General features: G+C 38.4%; 1 protein-coding gene across 1 annotated transcript in view; it reads right to left on the bottom strand.

The window, feature by feature from the left end:
- Positions 1 to 6,251: 6,251 nt before the first annotated feature.
- LOC111141198 (3-oxoacid CoA-transferase 1) overlaps positions 6,252 to 21,071 on the bottom strand; it is a 125,956-nt gene continuing 111,136 nt past the window's right edge. Inside the window, exons 15-17 of the mRNA XM_022493605.1 lie at positions 17,540 to 17,620; positions 13,104 to 13,205; positions 6,252 to 8,247 (exon numbers count right to left, since the gene is read on the bottom strand). Of these exons, the coding sequence (XP_022349313.1) occupies positions 8,206 to 8,247; positions 13,104 to 13,205; positions 17,540 to 17,620 (225 nt within the window). The 3' untranslated portion in view covers positions 6,252 to 8,205. The remainder of the gene's footprint in view (positions 8,248 to 13,103; positions 13,206 to 17,539; positions 17,621 to 21,071) is intronic.

The following is a 21,071-nucleotide window of genomic DNA, read 5'->3' as shown; positions in this document are numbered from 1 at the left end:
TCTAAACTTCATTACTGCCAAAAGGCCCTACCTCTATATACCACCATAACGGAGACTGGGGTTTCAACATATTAATTTAGGTGGGGCAGGGGGTGGAGACACAAACATTTATTTAGTGGTAATTTCATCTCAAATGCCATCATTCTGTGACAAGCTCATATAGAGTTTGATACTAGTGATGTCATGTAAGTGCCTCCTCAAATGCTTTGGCCTTCTATATGTTTGTTCATGTATTCGGGTATCTGTGATACATTGAACACCCTTAATTACAAACTGAGGGTTACAGAAGGGAAGGGGTAGGGGGATGGGGTAATCTGGTGATGGGTATTAGGGAGGACATGTGTTGTCATGAGCACTGGGTATTATAATGCAACTAATGAATCATTGAACACCACATCAAAAACTTATGATGTACTATATGCTGGCTAACTGTAACATAATAAAAATAATGAAAACATTTCACATTTATGGTAAACTTGCAATATACCTAAGATAGAAATTACGTTTATGGGAAGGATAAGAGTTGCAAGGACAGAAGGACATAGAGAGCTACTTGGAAGGCAAATAATGACAGAAAGATTGTATAATAATCACTTGGACTACTTGGAAGAACTGTTTTAATGCACCATTTACATATACACTAATATAATCATCAATTCTTTCCTATTCATAAAGCGGGTTCATAAGAGTCTTTTCCTATGAAATCAGTTTTGTATATACTCAAAGTTATAATAAAATGTTTCTTTAAAATATTCTTAAACAAGACATTATGCTAATTGAGAAAGGCCTTAGATGATCCCTTCCAATTTACTGATTCTAAGATGAACAATATCCCATACTTTAACATCTCTGAAATTGGAATGCGTTTCACAAATGACAGCATCCTACAATTGACTTGGTTCCTTCACCTTTTAGCAGCCACTGCTCTTGAAGAGGCTGAGGTAAGCACCTCAGCTCCCTCCCATCCTTCTTCCAACCTGATTCACATCCCTAACCTGCCCATTAACAACTCTTTTTGTTTTAAATACAAAAAGGAAATACTACGCTAACTCATCTGAGACTGGTATACAACAAAATTTATAAATGATGAAAAGCAAATGCAATCATAGTGCCTTTTAAATTTGATGGTATCTTCAGATATAAAGACCAACAGAACAGAATAGCCCAGAAATAAATCCATGCATATATAGTTAACTGATTTTCAACAAGGGTATCAAAAATACACAGTGGAGAAAGGATACTTTCAACAAATGGTGTTCAGAAAACTTGATATCCATATGCAAAAGGACAAAATTGGACCCTTATCTCACATCACACATAGAGATCAACTCAAAGTGGATTACAGATTTAAACTTAAGACTGGAATCTATAAAACTTCTAGAAGAAAACATAGGGGAAAATCTTCTGAACACTGGTCTTGGCAATGACTTCTAAGATAATGATACCAGGAGCACAGGCAACAAAAGCAAAAATTGACTAGTGGGGCTACTTAGATACAATAACTCCACAAATTAATAGCAAAAATTTAAATAACCCCCTTAAAAAATGGGCAAAGGGCTTGAACAGACATCTTTCCAAAGGAAGCACACAAATTACCAACAGGTGTATGAAAAGATGTTCATCATCACCAATCAAGGAAATGCAAATCAAAACCACAATAAAGTATTGCCTCACACTTATTAGGACAGATATTATTTAAAAAAAGAACAAGTGGTGCCTGGGTGGCTCAGTTGGTTAAGTGTCCAACTCTTGATTTTGGCTTAGGTCATGATTTAGACTCCTGGGATCGAGCCCTGTGTTGGACTCCACATTCAGCAGGGAGTCTGCATGGGATTCATTGTCTCCATCTTCCCCTCCCCCCACTCACATGTGCATGCTCTCTCCCTAAAATAAGTAGATAGGGGCACCTGCGTGGCTCAGTGGGTTAAGCCTCTGCCTTCAATTCAGGTCATGATCTCAGGGTCCTGGGATCGAGACCCACATCGGGCTCTCTGCTCAGCAGGGAGCCTGCTTCCCCCTCCCTCTCTCTGCCTGCCTCTCTGCCTACTTGAGATCTCTGTCTGTCAAATAAATAATTTTTAAAAAGTGAAATAAATAGATAAATCTAAAGAGAAAAGAAAAAGTATTGACGTGGACATGAGTAAATTAGAATCCTTGCATACTACCGGTGGGAATGTAAAATGGTGCAGCTACTAGAGAAAGTAGTGTGGAGGCTCCTCAAAAAATTAAAAATAACATATGATCCAACAATCCCACCTAAACGTCTACTGACAGATAAATGAATAGAGGAAATATGGTATATACATACAGTGAAATATTAATCAGCCGTAAAAAAAGGAAATCCTACCATATGCAACAACATGTATAAATCTAGAGGACAATATGCTAAGTGAAATAAGCCAGAGAAGAACAAATATTGCATGATTATATTTATATGAACTATCTAAAACAATCAAACTCACATAAACAGAGAGTAGAAGGGTAGTTGCCAGGAACTGGGGCAAGGGGGAAATGAAGAGTTGCTGTTCAATGGGTATAAGTTTCAATTATGTAAGGTGCGTTCTAGAGATCTGCTGTACTACACTGCACCTACAGTTAACAATAATTTGTTAAGAGGGTAGATCTCATGTTAAATACTTTTATCATAAAAAATTGATAGTATCTAATATTCAAAGAAAGGGTAGTAAAAGATATTCTCATATGGTATGTGTCTTGATGGCCCTAATGCTTTCCCATCCCCACACTCACCCCCAGTAGCTCCACAGGCTCCAGAGCTGTGACCAATTTTCTTCTTTCCGTGGACCCTTTCTTCCCCAGTAAAGAGAATGGCACTAGATCTCACTGAGTGATACTCTCCTTGTGTCACCAATAACATTTATTTTCAGGTTGCCAATTTCAACCTCATCTCTGGAGGTCAGCTGAATGTGTCTGAACCACAACTCTGACTTTGAACATGGGTACAGGCTACTACCAAGGGAAACAAATATTAGAAAGGTATTTAGTCATAGAAATGAAGCAATGCCCATCAGCCACTCCTATTGTCAGCTTAGCATTCTGACCTGTGGTTGCCTACACAGGGCCTTTCATGTGAGCAAACTCAGTAATTTCAAGTCTTCCACAGGGATAGTTTGCTTGGTGGGTGCCATTATCCTTTTTATTTTGACAACTATCCATTTTCTTATAAACTGGGCTATACAGAAGAGCTGTGACGACAGGGAGAACAATACTTCAAGATCTGTCCCATTAGGTTTAAAGGTTTTGGACTCTCTGTTTTATAGCTTACCAGAGAGCAACAAATCTAGTTCTATTCAGGGGATTTAATTCACATCTCATTAACTACCTTGGCAAAACTCAACATTAGCTTTGAAGGCTAATTTGATTAAAGAATTGATGGACATTACTTCTCTTAGACTAATGAAGTTAATTTTAATGGCGGTTATAATGTCTCCCTGGAAGGTTACACTGAAAATGAAATAAGCTAGCTAGCATATTCTATGTGTTTTGTAAATTATGAAATGCTAAGTAAATGTGATTATCACAGGTCTCTGTATTCCTTTGTTGCAGTTTCTAGAGTCCACCTCTTGTGTCTTCCCTTTTCTTTTCCTATCTCTTCCTTGGAGATCATACCTAATTATTTAGCTGAGGGAAATCCTCAAGCCTGGCCTACTATCAACTCATGTTTTCAACTAGTAAATTGATTTAATATATACATTTGGAAACCTACCATGGACAAGTCATGGAGTCATCATAAAAATACAAACACACACATGCAAGAACACACCTGTGTATACACACACGTGCACGCACACACACACACACACACACTCACACACACACACACAGAGTGTATATTACATCCCAGTGAGGCTGTTATGCACACATTTTGTAGTATTTGGCTGAGAACCAGTTAGACAGCTCTTAAACTCTTACCCACACTGAGTACGTACAAGGCTTGGAACATGGAGATTAGAGGAGTATTTATGGAGAAAATTTGGAAGGAGTTGTTGGACACCCTAATATCAAGAAGGCTAGGTGAGAGATGCTACCTCCTGTGCCCAGATCAAGAGGGAAGGGCAAGAGACAGAATGCCTAGGAATGAGCCAAAGAAATAAAATGACTGTGTTGGGTACCTGGGTTCCTACAGTTTATCAGTGGGAACAGGAGTGTTTCCTATGGACTCAGTGGGGTCATGTGACAGAAGGACGAGGAAAGCTGCCTGAGGTCATTCCTAAGTGGATTATCCAGAGTAACATCCCATTAAAGGTAATGATGACCATGGTAGTTAAGCATATTTAACCTCTAAAGCCAAAGTATCATTTTTGTTTCATTATGGTTTTGAGGGAAGGAACTGTCTTATCAATGAGTTACTGGATTGGTGTAGGCAACACGCTCATGGGACTTGCTGCATGGTCCATAAAGGGTGTCTTTGGATGATTTTACACAGACATAACGGAAACAAGAGAATTCAAGAGTATGCCGCACAGACATGCATTTAGATCACATAACATCTAGTGATATTTGTACTTAAATCCACATTGATAAATTTAGTATGGTCTCAGGTGGAAGGCACTGTAGTTATTAACAAATAAAAAGACAGGAACAATTCTGTCCCAAAGTAATATTATGACACAGAAAAAAGGTCTGTCAGTATTTTTTTTTAATAAACATATAATGTATTTTTATCCCCAGGGGTACAGGTCTGTGAATCGCCAGGTTTACACATTTCACAGCACTCATCATAGCACATACCCTCCCCAATGTCCATAATCCCACCACCTTCTCCCGTCCCCCCTCCCCCCAGCAATGCTCAGTCTATTTTTTGAGATTGAGACTTTTATGGTTTGTCTCACTCCCGATCCCATCTTCTTTCATTTTTCCTTTTCCTACCCCTCAAACCCCCCAAATTGCATCTCCACTTCCTCATATCAGGGAGATCATATGATAGTTGTCTTTCTCCGATTGGGTCTGTCAGTATTTTTGCAACATTTTTCAATGTATATTTAATTAATATACTGCTATGTGTTAATCTTACAGATATGTTAACTATACCTTACAGAACCATGATGAAAAGCAGTACATTCTGCCTATTTTAAAGATGGAGAACCTGAAAGTCAGTTTAAGAAACTGAAGATCAAAAAAAAAAGAAAGAAAGAAACTGAAGATCACACCCTGGGAGGAAAAGGTTAGTGCTAAGAAACCCATCCATTGAATAAATCTCTGCCTATTTTTCCACTGGAATAATTTTCAAAGTTGTGTTGAATATACTGACACTGTACGAAGAAGAACACCCCTACCCATAACCTTCCTTCCCACAGGTAACACCTATAAATGCTCTTATGTGTTCTTCTTGCCCAGCTACAAGCAGTTTTCCTAACATTCTATGCCACTTCTGCAGACCAGATCCCTCCCAAGACTCAAGAATTACAAAGGTGTTTGAGTTCATACTTTAGTTGCAAATGACAAAGACCCACAAAGATTGAGCCAAAGTAAAATGAGAGACTTTGGGGCTCATATACAAGCATGGCTGGAGGGAAGCTGGCCTTAGGCACATTGAGAACCAAGAACGCAAATACCTCTAGGATATTCCTTACTTACAACTCACTGTGCTTGCGTGTCAGCTTCTTTCTAACTGCACCTCAGCTGGTAGGGTGTGTGTGTGTGTGTGTGTGTGTGTGTGTGTGTGTGTGAGTGAGAGAGAGAGAGAGAGAGAGAGAGAGAGAGAGAGAGAGAAAGAAGGGGGAAAGGAGGTGTTGGCTCCACAGTCACACTCTTATTGCTTAGTCATTAGAGAAGAATAAGAAAATTAGCTTCTCTTTCATCTCCTGTTTTTAAACATGGGAGAAATAACCTTACTGGTATATCCTGGGTCATAAGCGCACCCTGGGTATAAGTGTGGACAAATGAGAGCTATCAAAAGAGGCATAATCTGGGCACACACCCCACCCCTTGGCCAGGGGATGAGTCTATAACCAGAGGGATAACAGATGCTGGGCAGACTATACTAGAGCCACTTCAAAATCCAAGCAAACTCCACGCACCATTGGGAAGCTACTTAATGTATGTATATCCTAAAAGAATGTAAGATAAAAACAAAAAAATACATATTAACACATGAAGTCTATTTTTATAGATAAATGATTGGCTCTGACAATAAGTAAAATCAGAATTCATTTAGGTAAACATTTCATTTTTTCTTTCATGAAAAATGGTATCTGTTCTTTGGTAAGATAAAAAGAAAAGCGACAACTTGATTGAAGCAGTAAAATATGTGAACTATTTATTGTTGGTCTTTCCACCAGTCTCTAGTATATTATTCCCATAACTGGTCACACCGTTCCCAAACAAGAAAAAAGACAATCACAGCGATCTACAACAGTTTCGATTATTTATGCTATTTTTTAAATGTGTTTAATATCCATGGAACTCTTTAATCAAGAATATAAAGTCATCTACATAGGTTCTGCCACTCAAAGTTGGGAACACACTTCGAACCACATTATCCTAAAGTAATGGACTGGAATGATAAGCAACTAAGTCTGCAAATATAGCAACCATCAATAACATACATTTTTTCAAATTATAATTCTAACAGATATGTATTATTCTCCTACCTCACAAATTCCAATAAGAGTCCTTTTTGTCAGTACTGGGAAAATAAGCTTTCAATCCTGCAGCCAGTCAGTTAAGACTATTTTAGATAGAGAGTGTGAGGCCAAAAAAGCCTCTCGCCTCCAATACCATACATGACGCAATTATAGTCCTACCTGAAGAAAAGCGAGTTTAAATGATAACTGTTTCCTAAACATATGCATAAATTCCTATCTCTGGTGCCAGAGCAATAATTATATTGCACTGTTTATGTGCCTACCTCTGTCTGGAGGACAGCTGTCTGACCCGTCTTTAGGGAGCCTGGACTTTTCTCCCATTTGATACCCAGGATGCTTAGGATATCCCCTGAGGCAACTGGGTGGTAAGGAGGACTGCTCTGAGGACAAGTTCCTTACAAAACCTAGTCCCCCATGTTTATTTTCTAACAATAGAAGTTCACTGCTCTTCAAATCCTGGATGCTCATCAGTATTTCCTCTATTTTGGTAAAGCTAAATAAAATACTTTATTCAAGGAAGTAGCCTGGGCAGAAAAAAGAACAGTGTTCTATAGAAAAAGGCATTCGATATTTAGAAACTTTTCTGAACAGAAGTAAGAGAGCCTGAAAAGAAAGAAAAAATTTAAATTTTGTTGTCATTGTGACTGGACTTATGATAAATTATCCCACAGCCACTTGTGCCCGAAGAGGTCATCTTGGGTAGCCCACTAGGCCTCAGTAACATAGAGAAAGTCTCTTAGGGATCTCTCTGGATACACAGAAATACTGCATTATTTTAAAATGAGAAAGCTGACTAGATCATTTAGGTTTACAACCCTCTTGTCATAATAAACCTTGGTCTTTGGCAAAGCACCGGTGGTTGGTTTATAAAGGCAGCGTCTTGGTGGGACATCAGCACCAATAAACCCTCTACCCCTTGGTCTCTCCCATGAACCAGTTACTTCTCCCATACAGAGATGTTCCTTTTTGCCTAACTGAGCAACTATTTAGTTATAGGAAGTGTGGGAGGAGAAGGGATGCTTTAGGGAAAGAAGATACAATCACAAAATCAGAGGCTCTAAAAGAAAAGTCAGGGGAGGCCAAAAGAAAAACATAATCATTAAGACAGCATTTCTCCTATTCAAAATTCACATATCATTCAGGACTAGTACAATATGCTGCATACTCTGGGTGGAGTTATTTTTCTCCCTCATTCTTTTCTCTGTCAGGATTTAGGAGGAAAGGCACATCAATGAAAGTCTTCCTAAGGGTCCATCCTGGTACAATTAATGTACCTACCACAAAAGATAAAGATAAATCCAATGTGAGCACCTATTTTAAAGATAAGCCTTCTTGGCACTTATAGAACAATTAAGATTATTATATATATATATTTTTTTAAAATTTTTATTTATTTATTTATTTATTGCCTTTCATTAAGATGTCATAGCACACTTGAGAGAACAAAGTCTATATGGCTAGGTACAGTGGAAAATGCTTGAAGAAAACTAGTCAAAAACTACATGAGACATACAATTACGATTACTGATACCCTTTCAATGAAATCCTATGTGATTAAAATGAAAAACACACAGTCTAGGACAAATGTCTATTTCACATTTCAAGTTGTGATCTGCTGCATTGGCATGAGTTTTGGTGAAACCTGGTAAAAGAAAGAGAAAAAAAAATGACCAAATTGTTAAAAAAAAAAAACCTCACGGCATAAGCATCTCCAAACTTGAAGGATGTTGGTAACAAACAGCCTTGCCCTGGACATCACCTAGAGTTTCCTCATTATTTTCCATTCTAAACCAACAAGACAGACAACTCTTCTGTTCACATTTTGTGTATTTAGTAGTTCTCAACCTTCTTGCACATTACACCTCCTAAATTAAGGATCATTAAGATTCACAAGAAAGGGAGTGGAAGAGGAGCAGACAGAGACAAAAAGGGTTCAGATAATCAAGCTCTCTACTGAATGGATCACTGAGCTCTGAGACTGATACCTCTGAGGCTACTTAAAACAGAGACATAGAGTAAGGCTCAAGTCTCAAAATGGTCAAAATAAGTCCCAGTCAATTCATAATTTTGTTAAGAGACAACGTAGTCTTTGGATTAACTGGATACATATTAATGAAGATAAATATGATCAATGACAACTTTTGTCAGAAATTTCAAAATTAGAATGGAAATGATATAAAGGCAGTAAAAAGATTCCAAGTTATTTTTAAAAAGGAGGTAACAGTTAGAAATATTAAAAATTGACCATAATTATGTTCAATGTACAGAACAGTACATGCATTCCTAGAAGCCCTGAAGCAGAGAAAAATGAGGACAGGTCTACATTTAATGGGAGAGCTGGTGGCAGAAACCTAAACAAAACATAAGTGGTTTGGCTTAATTTTGACTGATCTTTCAAGGTGCAATGTCAGTACAGATGTCATTCAATCTGGCAAATATCTATTGAGTCCTAGTAAGTAACAGTGTCCACAGAAAGCCAGGAGGGGATGGATATTAATGATTCTTTGAGCCCCTCAACAATGAACCGATGGAAGTGGGCCTAGCTGGCATTTTGCCTTCCAGAATAAACAGTTAATATTTTGTTAAATTAATGAACGAATGAAACAAAGATTAAGCTTCAAAGAACTAGAGGTTCTAACTAGAACTAAAGTTTTAATAGAGGTTAAGACAGTATTAAAAATAGAAGGAGTAGGCAATTATTTGGCTTTGATGAGGTTAAATATTTTTAGTTCATTTATAAATTGTTTCTGTATTAACTCTTCATAATGTCAAGAGTTAATGCCCCCTTTTCCATTTTTCTACTAAAAGAATGACATGATCAGAATAAAAAGGATCGGTATGGCTTCATATATAGCTTAAAATAAATGACAGCTCATTCAGATTTGCTAGTTCCAAGAGCAGATACATAATAATAGACAAAATAATAGACATATAATAAATAGACAAAAATCACAGCCCACATGTGGATAGATCTTCAACTCTACTGAAGAGAATAAAAGACATATGGGCTCTGTGTATTTTGAAAGTGTGTCTCACAAACAACCCATTTTCTTTTTTTAAAACAACAGAGCATCTGCAGAAATAATTTAATGAAATAAAACTCTTTTGGGGGGGGGGAAATCACATCCAATAGATGCTTTGTAGCATTTTCTTTAAAAGGAAACTGGACACCTTAATTTTATAAACTAAACATCTGATCATTTTCCTTGGCATATTGACCCTGTTTGGGGCTCTATTATTTATATCCTCAATGTGGACTCCGACTTCTATAAAAACAGAAAAGAAGCTTATGCAGATTGACTTGGCCTATTTTTATAATGAAAAACATCTACTAAACCACCATTTTTCATCCTATTCTCTCAGTCTTACCAACATGTTAAGCCCATGCAAGCCGAAGCAGATTTAATCTGCCAAGGTGATCTACAGGGGGGCACAAGATTATATGATTTAAGTGTAGAAGATAAGCCAACAATTTGTCTGCCCAGTTCACTGAAATCCCAATGGTATATACTCTTTAATTCTGGTATAATTCCAGTTCATAATAGATACTGAGTGTAAATTTATTCAACTTAGCAAAAAATATCTCCAGCTGCTTTCTTTCAGATTTTACTGCAAACATATAAATAAGCGGTATTCTTATTTAATTTTTTGCCAGTGGTGGTTTAGGTGTATTCCTGCCTGGAGAATAAGACCAAGGCTCTTGGGAGTAGAAACTATACCAATTTGTTCTATTTTATTCACATTTAACTCAATATGGGATATAACTGGATGTTTTAATAAATAATCATGGACGACTAATGACCTCTGGAAGTTTATTTGACCACATGATGTTCAAATATGGACTCAAATTTTTTTAAAAATTTGTAATTAAAAAATAAAAACAGAAGGAAATATTCTGTTTCAAAAAAGGTCCACAGACATTTATGGTAAAGAAAAAAAAAACCGTATTTTATGTAACATAAGCATGCATTAGAAAAGAAACAAATGAGAAACTGTTTGAATTAACTACTCAGTGGAAAGAGACTTTGGAGATAATGCAATTTAGGTGGTGGGATTTCCCCTTTTCTTTCTATTTTGGCCCAACAAGTAACTGGCAGTAAGTAACACACAGACTGATATACAGAAATCCAACATTTTCATTAGCTGGTCACAGCTTTAATATGAGAAAATGTTACTCAACACATTTTCAAAATTACTTTGACCTAGGTGTTTACCCTTCTTAATTATGCAACAACCTGGTTGTCTAACTATTCCCTTCTAGAATGCTTATCTCCAGATATACAGTGAAGACTGAGTGGGCCTTTTCTCAAGAAGAAATTTTGACTGACTGACATAAAGTCACATATAGAGTAAAATGCGACCTATGCAGTAATAACCACATGGAATAGCTTCTGAAGTATGACATGAAACACCTTCTGAACGATCAAGAAGTGTTATCCTCAATGTGCTTTTATGATTACATGTATTTTATTGATAACCCAGCTATTAAACAGAACAAGTTATTAATTAGAGCATTCCAGTCCCTAGCATTACGGAAAAACAATCGTCATATGTGATTTCATCTGTCGGGGTCTAAAGAGAGCCATTGATCATCAGATCCTCAAAAGTGGGTCCTTTTGTTGAGACGGTTCAGCTGCTACCACACATTGTCATTTTCAGGACAACAGGAACATACAAATTAACATTTTATCTCAACGCCCTAGTTTGGAGGAAACAAGATCGATCACAGGGACATGGGGAGTTAGGAGAAGGCAGTTGGGGGAAATTGGAAGGGGAGGTGAACAATGAGAGACTAAGGACTCTGAAAAACAATCTGAATGGTTTGAAGAGGTGGGGGCGGTGGGAGGTTGGGGGAACCAGGTGGTGGGTATTAGAGAGGGCACGGACTGCATGGAGCACTGGGTGTGGTACAAAAAACAATGAATACTGTTATGCTGAAAATAAATTTAAAAAAATGATTTAAAAAAAAAAAGAGAGAAGGAGGGGTGATATGGTAATAAAACGGAAACCAAGAGGTATTTTTTGGTGCATTGAGACATGGAAACTTGTACTTAAAAAAAAAATAAAAGTGCAAAAACAGTAAAACTCCACCTTGTCCATCCTGACTTATCTACATGAATGAAAAAAAATAATAACAATAAGGGTCCTTTCTTTGCATATTCTCTTTTGTAGCCAAGAACTGAACATGATGTGGATCTCAAAATTGTTACCCAATGAAGAAGAGGTGAATTTATTCACATAGGGAAAAAATATAAAGAAGAGCTGATATGTAAGAATTGTTTGCTTTTATCAACGGGGTAAGGAATTCCAAATAGTTAAAGTATGAACAAATCTCATTTTTCCCCCTGAGGTTATTGAAAAGCTAATTAAAGATGTGCTTTTTGTGCGAGGTATTGCTGACAGACTTCTTTTTTCCAAAGGGAAATTCAAGAAAGGTTAATAGACAAAGACCCTCATACAGTACCAAAACAGTTAAATGTGGATAATGAATTATGCAGCAGAATTGTTTTTACAGGAATTTGTTATGCACTAATAGGTACCAGCCAAGGAAGAAGAAGTCTATGAAATCTACGCACGATTTCTCGAATAAGTTTTGTTAAATCACTTTCTCTAGGATGGGTAGTTTCAAACATCTTCCCGTTATAAATATATTTCATTTTAACTAGTAAATCCGTTCTTGAAAAGGTATGTGAGAAGGAAATTCTTTTCTTTCAGTTCTTCAGAGACATTTTACCTTTACTTTTGATTCACTTCCAATGGACTGAGCCATCCTCTCAACTCCCATTAGGTAGGTGATCGGTGATTCATTAACAAGCATTGGCATTAAAGGGTGATTATTTATATTATAGTACTATTCTCTTTGTTTTAAAAAGAGATTTGTGGGTTTCTTAAATGTATACTTAAATGTATACTAAATGTATCATATATATATGTGCTTTGTAAGTCTTAGTTTTTATGAACTAGGTTTTTTTCTTTAAATGCAGGATACACCTATTTTGTGACTATCAGTCAGTGTCAGAGCTCATCCTTCTAATATGGTCCATGGATAGAATAATCAGGCATCAAAGTTAATCAAAGAGAAAGCCATAAGCCACAGCTGGGTTTAAAACAAGGCAGTATCATTTTTCCCTGTGTGGCTCACATTTTAGAGTTAATTTAGTCTAGCCACACTGATAGGTAACCAAGAACAAAGGATCGCAAGGGACTTTATAGAAAGTAGCTTAGAGTTAAAACTCCACCTTCTGCTTCCAGCAGCCCCTGGTGGTTCCCCCCCCTCCTGCTTCTCACTCCTGAGCCAAATGCTGGCTGGCCATGAGTCAGAGCCCGCTCCTGCTCCCACCTGCTCTCATCTGAAGGCACTCTCCCTTTTCACTCCTGTTCTCTGTAAAGGTCAACTCCAAAAATGATCACAAATTAATGGTTCATGTCCTGTAAACACCCATTAATCAAGCTCATGATATAGGACAAGTGGCTGGATTTGTTCACAGAAACACTTACTGCAAAATCACACCCAGTGCTCTTTTTTATGTCATCCACGGTCAGGCCTTCCCAGAGTTCAATCAGAGTCAGTCCTTTTTTGTTGTCCACATCAAACACAGCCTGTCAGAATCAAGAAAACAACAATGACAATTTCTATCACAGTAATAATTTTATAACACAAAACAGAAATAACCTCTCGAGTTCTTAAAGGAGAGACAAGACCCAGGACAAAAGACTCTGACAATCAGCAATGAGAAAATGTCAACTCTAACGATTATATTTTGGTGAGAATAAATGCCAGCTCCCTAATCGGCAATTAGCTGTGGAACATTGTTGATGCCAGAAAATAAAGGAGTGTTGACTATTGATGGCACTTGCCACTTTTGTAACCAGTTGTTGTTGTTGTTGTTTAACTACCTTCCTTTAGTTAGGTCTAACACTTCTGGTCAAAATTTCAATTAGAAAATGATGATGATTTAAAGAAAGAAAGGAATGAAGAAAAGTGGGGATGGAGGAGAAATTTGGAAGGCGAATGCACAAGGATGGCGGGGAAAGCTAGTCAACGCTGCTGCGTAAAGAGTTACAGGAAATAAAAGAAGGCAGGCACTTGGAAGTCCTGATGAGTAACTGCTGAAAGACCCCCAGGTAAGTATTAAAACTTTGCCTTTAAGTCCTGTGAAGACACACGGGTGCAAGAGGCCAGCATGAGAATCCCCCTCTGGTATGCACCTCAAATGAAGATGCTTGTGTTTGGGACAAGTACGCAAAGACTAACCAGCGCTCTAAACATTCCTTTACAACATTCTGGTTGGTAACAACAGGTGACGGTAGTACCAATTGGTGCAGTGTGACCTCAGCAGGCACACTCAATCTGCCATATCTGATTCAGAGCACCTGTTGTCACAATGCAATATGATAACCTGAGTGGGAGGGACCAACGAAGTTATTTAGTATAAACTCCCACTCAGGAAAAAACATTCTTCTGAGATGGTCACTGGGGCTCTGCTGAGAAGCCTTCTGTTTCAGGAGGCTCACTTGGCTCGTGGCCAATTAAGACTATGGCTAGGAAGCTCTAACCGTAAGAGCCCTCGACAGCTTCCCTCTGTCACTCGCTAGGTCTTCGAGTTGTCCTCCAGAGCAACAGGACTACTCTCTTTCTAGGCTTCCACAGCTAGTTTCATTTTACCCAGACTTAATGTTTCCCATATCTCTTCCGTCCGTCCTTCAGATTTACCTTACATTCAACTATTTTTCGCAGGCTGATCTTGATTTTTAGTTAGCTTGGAAATCAAACTCTAAATTGCCATTTTAAATACACTCCTGCTTAGAAGACTAATATGAAGATACAGCCACATGAAGAGGAAAACCCTGGCTTTTGAGGTGGACTGGAAGTGAGCTCTGCCACGTGCTAGCTAAGTGGTCTTTGGTGAACCTGTCTTTGCAAGTACACATGGATATCAAAACACCCCACTTCCCAAGATTGCTATACAGGACAAATAAACGTACTCTGAGCACCTGGAATCATGCCTAAAACTCAGAAGGGGCACCACACCCGCACATTTATTCCCCTTAATAGCTTAACTTATTGTCACTTGTGTGTGAACTCAAGTCAAAGTCCCGAAATGCTTATTAATCTCCAGTTAATTGATTTTTTCCCCCATGAGCAAAACATTAAGAGGATGAGTAATACCTGCATTCTCTGTTTGATAAATTCACGGATAACTTGGTTGATTTTACTGGAAAAGAGGATTTAAATTTTGGAGGAAATATTCTGCCAAACATCCTTTTCATTTACACAAAAAATGTTCCTAAAAAAAACTTTTTTCAACAGAAATATATGTTTTGAGAGGGCAGAAAATGGTCATTTAGGAATGTCTGTGTGCTGCATTAGATTATTTAATTCCAAAATGACAACTTAAAATTTTTTTTAAATGGATACTTTTATTTTGCAGAAAACGTGTCTGGGGCATTATTCACACTGATTTTCCTTCCCTTGCATTATGAACAGCTATAAATTTATCAAAATGGAACAAATTTTTTTTAAAAAGGAGCCTCCAGATTATGTTATTAAGAATAGGCAGGAAAGGGATTTGAGGAGAAGACAAGTGTGATATGAATATAAGGCTTCAGTGATCAGGGAGAGAAAATCTATGGCAAACTGACTTACTGCTTTTAAAAACTTTTAACACCTTTATCAAACCCTAATTAGCTCTCAAGGTCGTTTACTAGGAAGCCAGCATCTATTATTAAAATGAAGGAAATTTACTTTTGAAATATTTAGGAAGATTCCATTTAGCAGTATAAAGTACAAATAAAACCTTGATAAAAATGGGAGACTCCATTACAGATAAAGCAGTTAATCATAGCCCAGATGCGTCAAGGAAAGCATCTTTCACAATCTCATTCTAGCAGCACAAAACTAGGAAATCAGGTTCAAAACATCTCCAAAGCCTCTTTCAAATGGCAAACCAATGGAATTTTCCTTAGAAGTTGAAAATGGAATTCTAGTCCCATATCTGCCATGGCAGGGCTGAACACATTCATCGCCCTTCATGGCACTGCATTCTAATTCACTCCTTCAACAAAGATTTATTGAGCACATACTGTATCTAGAACACAGGGGTAAACATGCACCGTTCCCTTCCCTAAGGTTCCACAGCTGCCTTTCACTCTGCCCATTTTTTGCTATCATCTACAGTACAGGCTCCAATTATCCCCACATGCTAATGATGTCCACAGGTTTAGTCCAATACGGACTTCCCCTCTGAGCTCCAGATCCACATCTCTATTTGTTTACCAGAAATCTCTGGAGGGGTGCCTGGGTGGCTCAGTTGGTTAAGCATCTGCCTTCTGCTCAGATCCTGATCTCAGGGTCCTGGGATCCAGCATTGGCATCACATCAGGCTCCCTGCTCAGGGGGAATTTGCTTCTCCCTCTGCAACCCCCCACCCTTGCTCATGGGCTCTCTCTCTCTCAAATAAATAAATAAAATCTTAAAAAAAAAAAAAAATCTCTCACCGGATGTTCACATATTCAGGAATAATCAAACCGAGTGTGTCCAAACTGAACCCATTCTCTTCCTACCTCCCACTGCTCCTCCCCGTCTCTTCCCACAGTCTGGGCTTCCTGAGGAAATCTTAGGAAGCACCTCTGCTGCAGCAGTCATATTCAATTCGTCATCTCGCTAGGTTGGGTCCATCTGGGTCTTTCAGATCTGTCCTTCTGTCCTGTGGCTTAAAACTCCGATATTTCTGGTCTAGATCACTGCAGGAGCCCTCTAACTAGACTCTGTCTCATCTCTTCTCCCCCTACTCTCTTCTTCTTTTCAAAGTAATGGATTCTTTTCAGTAAATCTTGTCACCACAGTTTGGGAGGGGCTCAAGAAGTGCTAAGACTCAGGGAATAAATGGTGAAATAAAATATTCTGCCCTTTCATCCAACTTCTATTCTCTGTAAGTCATCTTTATGGAATTCCACATAAACAGTCCTAGGGGAAGGCATCATTTAGAACAGAATGCTTTTCAAATGTGGCTCTGTAAGATATTATGAACCTCCCCCTCACAGGGCTGCTTTAGGGTGCTTCTTACCACACCCTGGTGAGGGGCAGCAAACCAGCCGAATGCCAGGATGCTATCCCTATGGCTCTCGGCAAAAGGAACAGCACCCAAACCAGGCCTGATACAGGTAATTTTGTTGTTTTGCTTTAACCAAGTTATTGAATCAAAACGATGCCCTCCTAACTCACACTGCAGAGAGTTATGTCATTCCAACATTCTAGGTTCATATCTGGGCCAGAAAAATGACTACAGACAACTGTCAGTGAGGCTGCTCTCAGATCTGAGTCATTTCCAGTTGTGCCATTAGCCAACATTTTCTATTTAAGAAGAAAATCAAGAGAAGCACGAACATGGCTGGTGTGTTCTGAAGTCCACCTTACAAAAGAGAGCTGAAAGCATGCAAGAACCACAGAACAAATTTCTTGGCTCACTGTTCAACTTTCACTGCAATTTGAACCCAAATGATTAAAACCCAATTTTGGCTGACTTTCTCAAAATGAAATCCAACAATTTGCACTTGTGATTTGGGAAAGCAAAGAAGAAAGGTAGGAATGATTAATATATACTTAACTTTATATATATCATCCATCTTAGACATCTTAATAGTCCAAGTAAAAGGATGAATAAAACTTTTCTTTGGTTATACATACTGTCAAAAAGTTACCAAGGCCAGCAGTTCAAGTCTGTATATGGGTATTTCCAGAGTAGCATGCTAAGAATTCTACATTTAGAAACATTAAATTGATGAATTATCCTATTCAGTCTACTCATGGATTAAATTAATCCTATGACAACGAACGCAATAGTTTTAGAGGGTAACAAAACAAAATTCTAAAAATGCTTATAAATTAAAAAAGTGGTGGCAGGCATTAGTGGGAATAAAAACAGACACTGTACCTTTTCAGTAATGATGCGGTTGACACATTGCTTTCCAGTCAGTGGCAATGTACATTTCTCCATGATTTTATGTACATTTCCCTGTTTTAAAGAAGGAATATCAAAAAGAGTAGTTAGGGACCAATTCTTGTTTAGAAGGAGAATAACAAAAGGACAAACAGGAACCACCAGAGAAATTGTCTCTTAGGTACAAGCTGTTCCAAAATGTTTGCACAGTCACACTTCTGCTTTCTTTCTGGAGACAGCTTCTGTCCCTAAAATAATTTAGGAAGAATACCAAATGAATGACCAAAGTCATACATGATTTAGTTGGGAAAACACCTTGCCACAAATTGGACTTCTCAAGTCTCAGTCCTCATATACCATAATGAAAAATTTCACTTCTAGGGTCCTGCTTATTTTTTCTCTTTCAGGGAATGGTCTCCTTGACAAACACAAGCTATTATTCACCAAGGAAAGGAAGCACACATAAAACACGAATGTCTAATACCCTTTTAAAATTAATTTGGTTTGCTAGAAAAGTAAAACATATGTGAAAACAGCAGTGCCTAGCCTCCCTCCCTTACTTTTAGACCTATTCTCAACAGGAATCCACTTTATGTTATTTTTCTTAGCATTCCCTATCTCTACACATTTTTCCTGTTACCTCTTCATTTTTAAATATTGTCTTTACCACGCTCTTTCTTTTTTTTTCTTTAAGATTTTATTTATTTATTTGACAGAGACTGCGAGAGAGGGAACACAGGCAGGGGGAGTGGGAGAGGGAGAAGCAGGCTTCCCACCAAGTAGGGACCCCGAAGTGGGGCTCGATTCCAGGACCCTGGGATCATGACCTGAGCCGAAGGCAGAAGCTTTAACCCACTGAGCCCCCAGGCGCTCCCTCTACTAACTTCTTATTACGGCACCTGAGGACTTAACTCTCTTAACAAAATCCCAGCCTCCTCCATCATCTGCAGTTCTTCAGTAGAGCTGTGTCACAATTCGTAGTTAACTCCGTGGTTAGAATGTACATGGTTCTGCCTAAATGACCGTGTCAAACTGTTCACTGCCGGGCAAGGCAGTGTAGTTCACCACGCTTATATTCACATGCCCATACAGCTATTTGCTTTTCCTGGTGTTTGTCTGAGCCTCAGTTTGCTCATTCGTAAAATGTGTGAGCTGGCTAAAATTCGTATTTTTTTCAAAGTTTCTTTTAGCTACTGTACCCTTTCTTCAAACATAAAATAAAAAGGGACTAAAAGTAGAAAGCAATAGCGGGTTGGGCAAAGTCAGTGAAGAGGAGTGGGAGGTACTGGCTTCCAGTTACAGAATGCATAAGTTGTGGCAATAAAAGACGCAGCGTAAGGAGTATAGTCAATCATACAGTACTAGCGATGTAGCAGTGTCTCAGGACAGATGGCAGCTACACCTCTGGTGAGCACAGCATAATGTACAAACTTGCTGAGTCACTGTGTTATACACCTGAAACTAAGGTAACACTATGTGTCAACTATACACGCAAAAAAAAAAAAAAAAAAGAAAAGAAAATAGTGGAAAGCAGGTTTTCCCCACTTATCTCCCATCCTCCACCCCACATCCCCACATCCCAGGTGTGGAGGTGGCCTCTGGGACATGTATGGAACACACTTGAAACAATAGCTCTGATGATCTAACTGACTACGATTATGATTAAGGTCCTTTCCAAGTATCAAGCAACAGGAGCTTAAATTAGTATTTCCCTTGAGGCTGAAGGCTACCCTATCATATTCTAGATCTTCTATTAAAAAAAATGGCAAAATGCTTCTATTGCTTCTTTTTGGATCTGAAAACACCCCACATGATGTCATCATCTTTAGCCATCTGACTGTTTTACTACTAAAATATGTACCTGCTACCTAGTTTATCTTTCTCTCAGGATTTCTGCTAGACCAAGTATATAGTCTTAGGCAGATAACTAAGATTAATTAAGAAGACTTTGCTCCTTCATAAACTGTCAACTCACCAATGCACCAGTAATTAAAAGGTTTTAGTGTACTTAACTCAGTGCATGGCATAAAAAGCATTCAGTATTTTTTTGAATAAATGAATGGGTAGGAAAATGGAAGATCTACTGGGAATCTCAGATGGATTTCAAAAAGCCAAACTGTATTACTTTAATTTAATCAAAATGAGTGTGAAATACATATAAAATGGACAGACATTACACCTTTAATAACAAGTTATATGCTCTGGATCTTACTGTATAAGAACATTCATAATTGTAGAAATAAAAACCTCATTTTCACTTAATTTTTAATGCTCTATTTTCCCTCCAGTTTCAAAGAAAGTCTGCACGTGTCAGAGAAACTTAATTAAAGAGCTGAAATTAATGATGAATATTCAAGCTTGTACAGTTGTCAGGTCTCCTTACATTTAATGTAACTCAAATAAGGCATGTCACAGTGAATTGCAGGTCTGCCTGGGAACAAAGTGAACAATCTGGGGGCCTCTGAAGAACAGCTTTTGCAGGGAGCTCTTACCTTGTTCTCATTTGAGCGCGATCTACGTCTGGTGTGAAAGAAACGACCTGGATTTTCATGACCAACCAACTCCATTTTAGGAGGAATCAGGATTTTCAACTGACAGAATTAACTGTGTGCTCCTAGTAGAGAGACCTTGCATAGACTATCTGCTGTATAAACAGTATAGTGTATGGGTAAGGGTGTGGACTGGAACCAAAGCACCCGGGGGGTAAGTCTGGTTCTGCTCCATGCTGGCTATGCAAAGTTCCTGGGCCTATGCTTCCCCATCAGCCTTACCCCACGGGGTTATTGCAAAATGAGATGCAAAAAACGGATTCATCTCATGTTAATTATCTGTCACTTAACAAGTGCTCAATAAATGTTAGCTACTATTGTTTATACAAAACATATTTACATTTCTACCGTCTACCAGGAAATTCTTTAGGAGCTCTTAGGTTCCAATATGAAGTTAGACACGTAATTGTGCAGAAAATGGTCTAAACACAATTCCTAAAATCACATATGGCTGACCTAGGAAACTGCCACCAAGTGCATTCTTGCAGGGAGAACAATGTTGCTAAAGGATTCCATTCACATTTAGCTCCAAGAAACAACACAGATCAAGGAAAAAGAGAAAATGAGAGACAAAAAGATCAAAGAATGTCACAATTTCAATATTCAACAACAGGATAGCTATGAAGCCAAAACAGGACTAACTCCCACTTTAGTGCTCTGTTCTAACCATGCCAGGCTGAGCCTTACAATGTGGAATGGCAGCTGCACAGATTAATGATTCACAAAGGAGGAACAAGTGCTGAGTTTTTAGCATTTAAAAATAAATCCTAGGGCTCCTGGGTGGCTCAGTGGGTTAAGCCTCTGCCTTCGGCTCAGGTCATGATCCCAGGGTCCTGGGATCGAGTCCCGCATTGGGCTCTCTGCTTGGCGGGGAGCCTGCTTCCTCCACTCTCTCTGCCTGCCTCTCTGCCTACTTGTGATCTCTCTCTGTCTTATAAATAAATAAAATCTTTAAAAAAAAAATCCTAAAAGAGAGA

Source organism: Enhydra lutris, unplaced genomic scaffold (assembly GCF_002288905.1).
Source record: "Enhydra lutris kenyoni isolate GAN:26980312 unplaced genomic scaffold, ASM228890v2 scaffoldscaffold5, whole genome shotgun sequence".
Lineage (NCBI taxonomy): Eukaryota > Metazoa > Chordata > Mammalia > Carnivora > Mustelidae > Enhydra > Enhydra lutris.
Note: the sequence above shows the minus strand (reverse complement) of the source record. Positions and strands in the feature narration are given on the sequence as shown.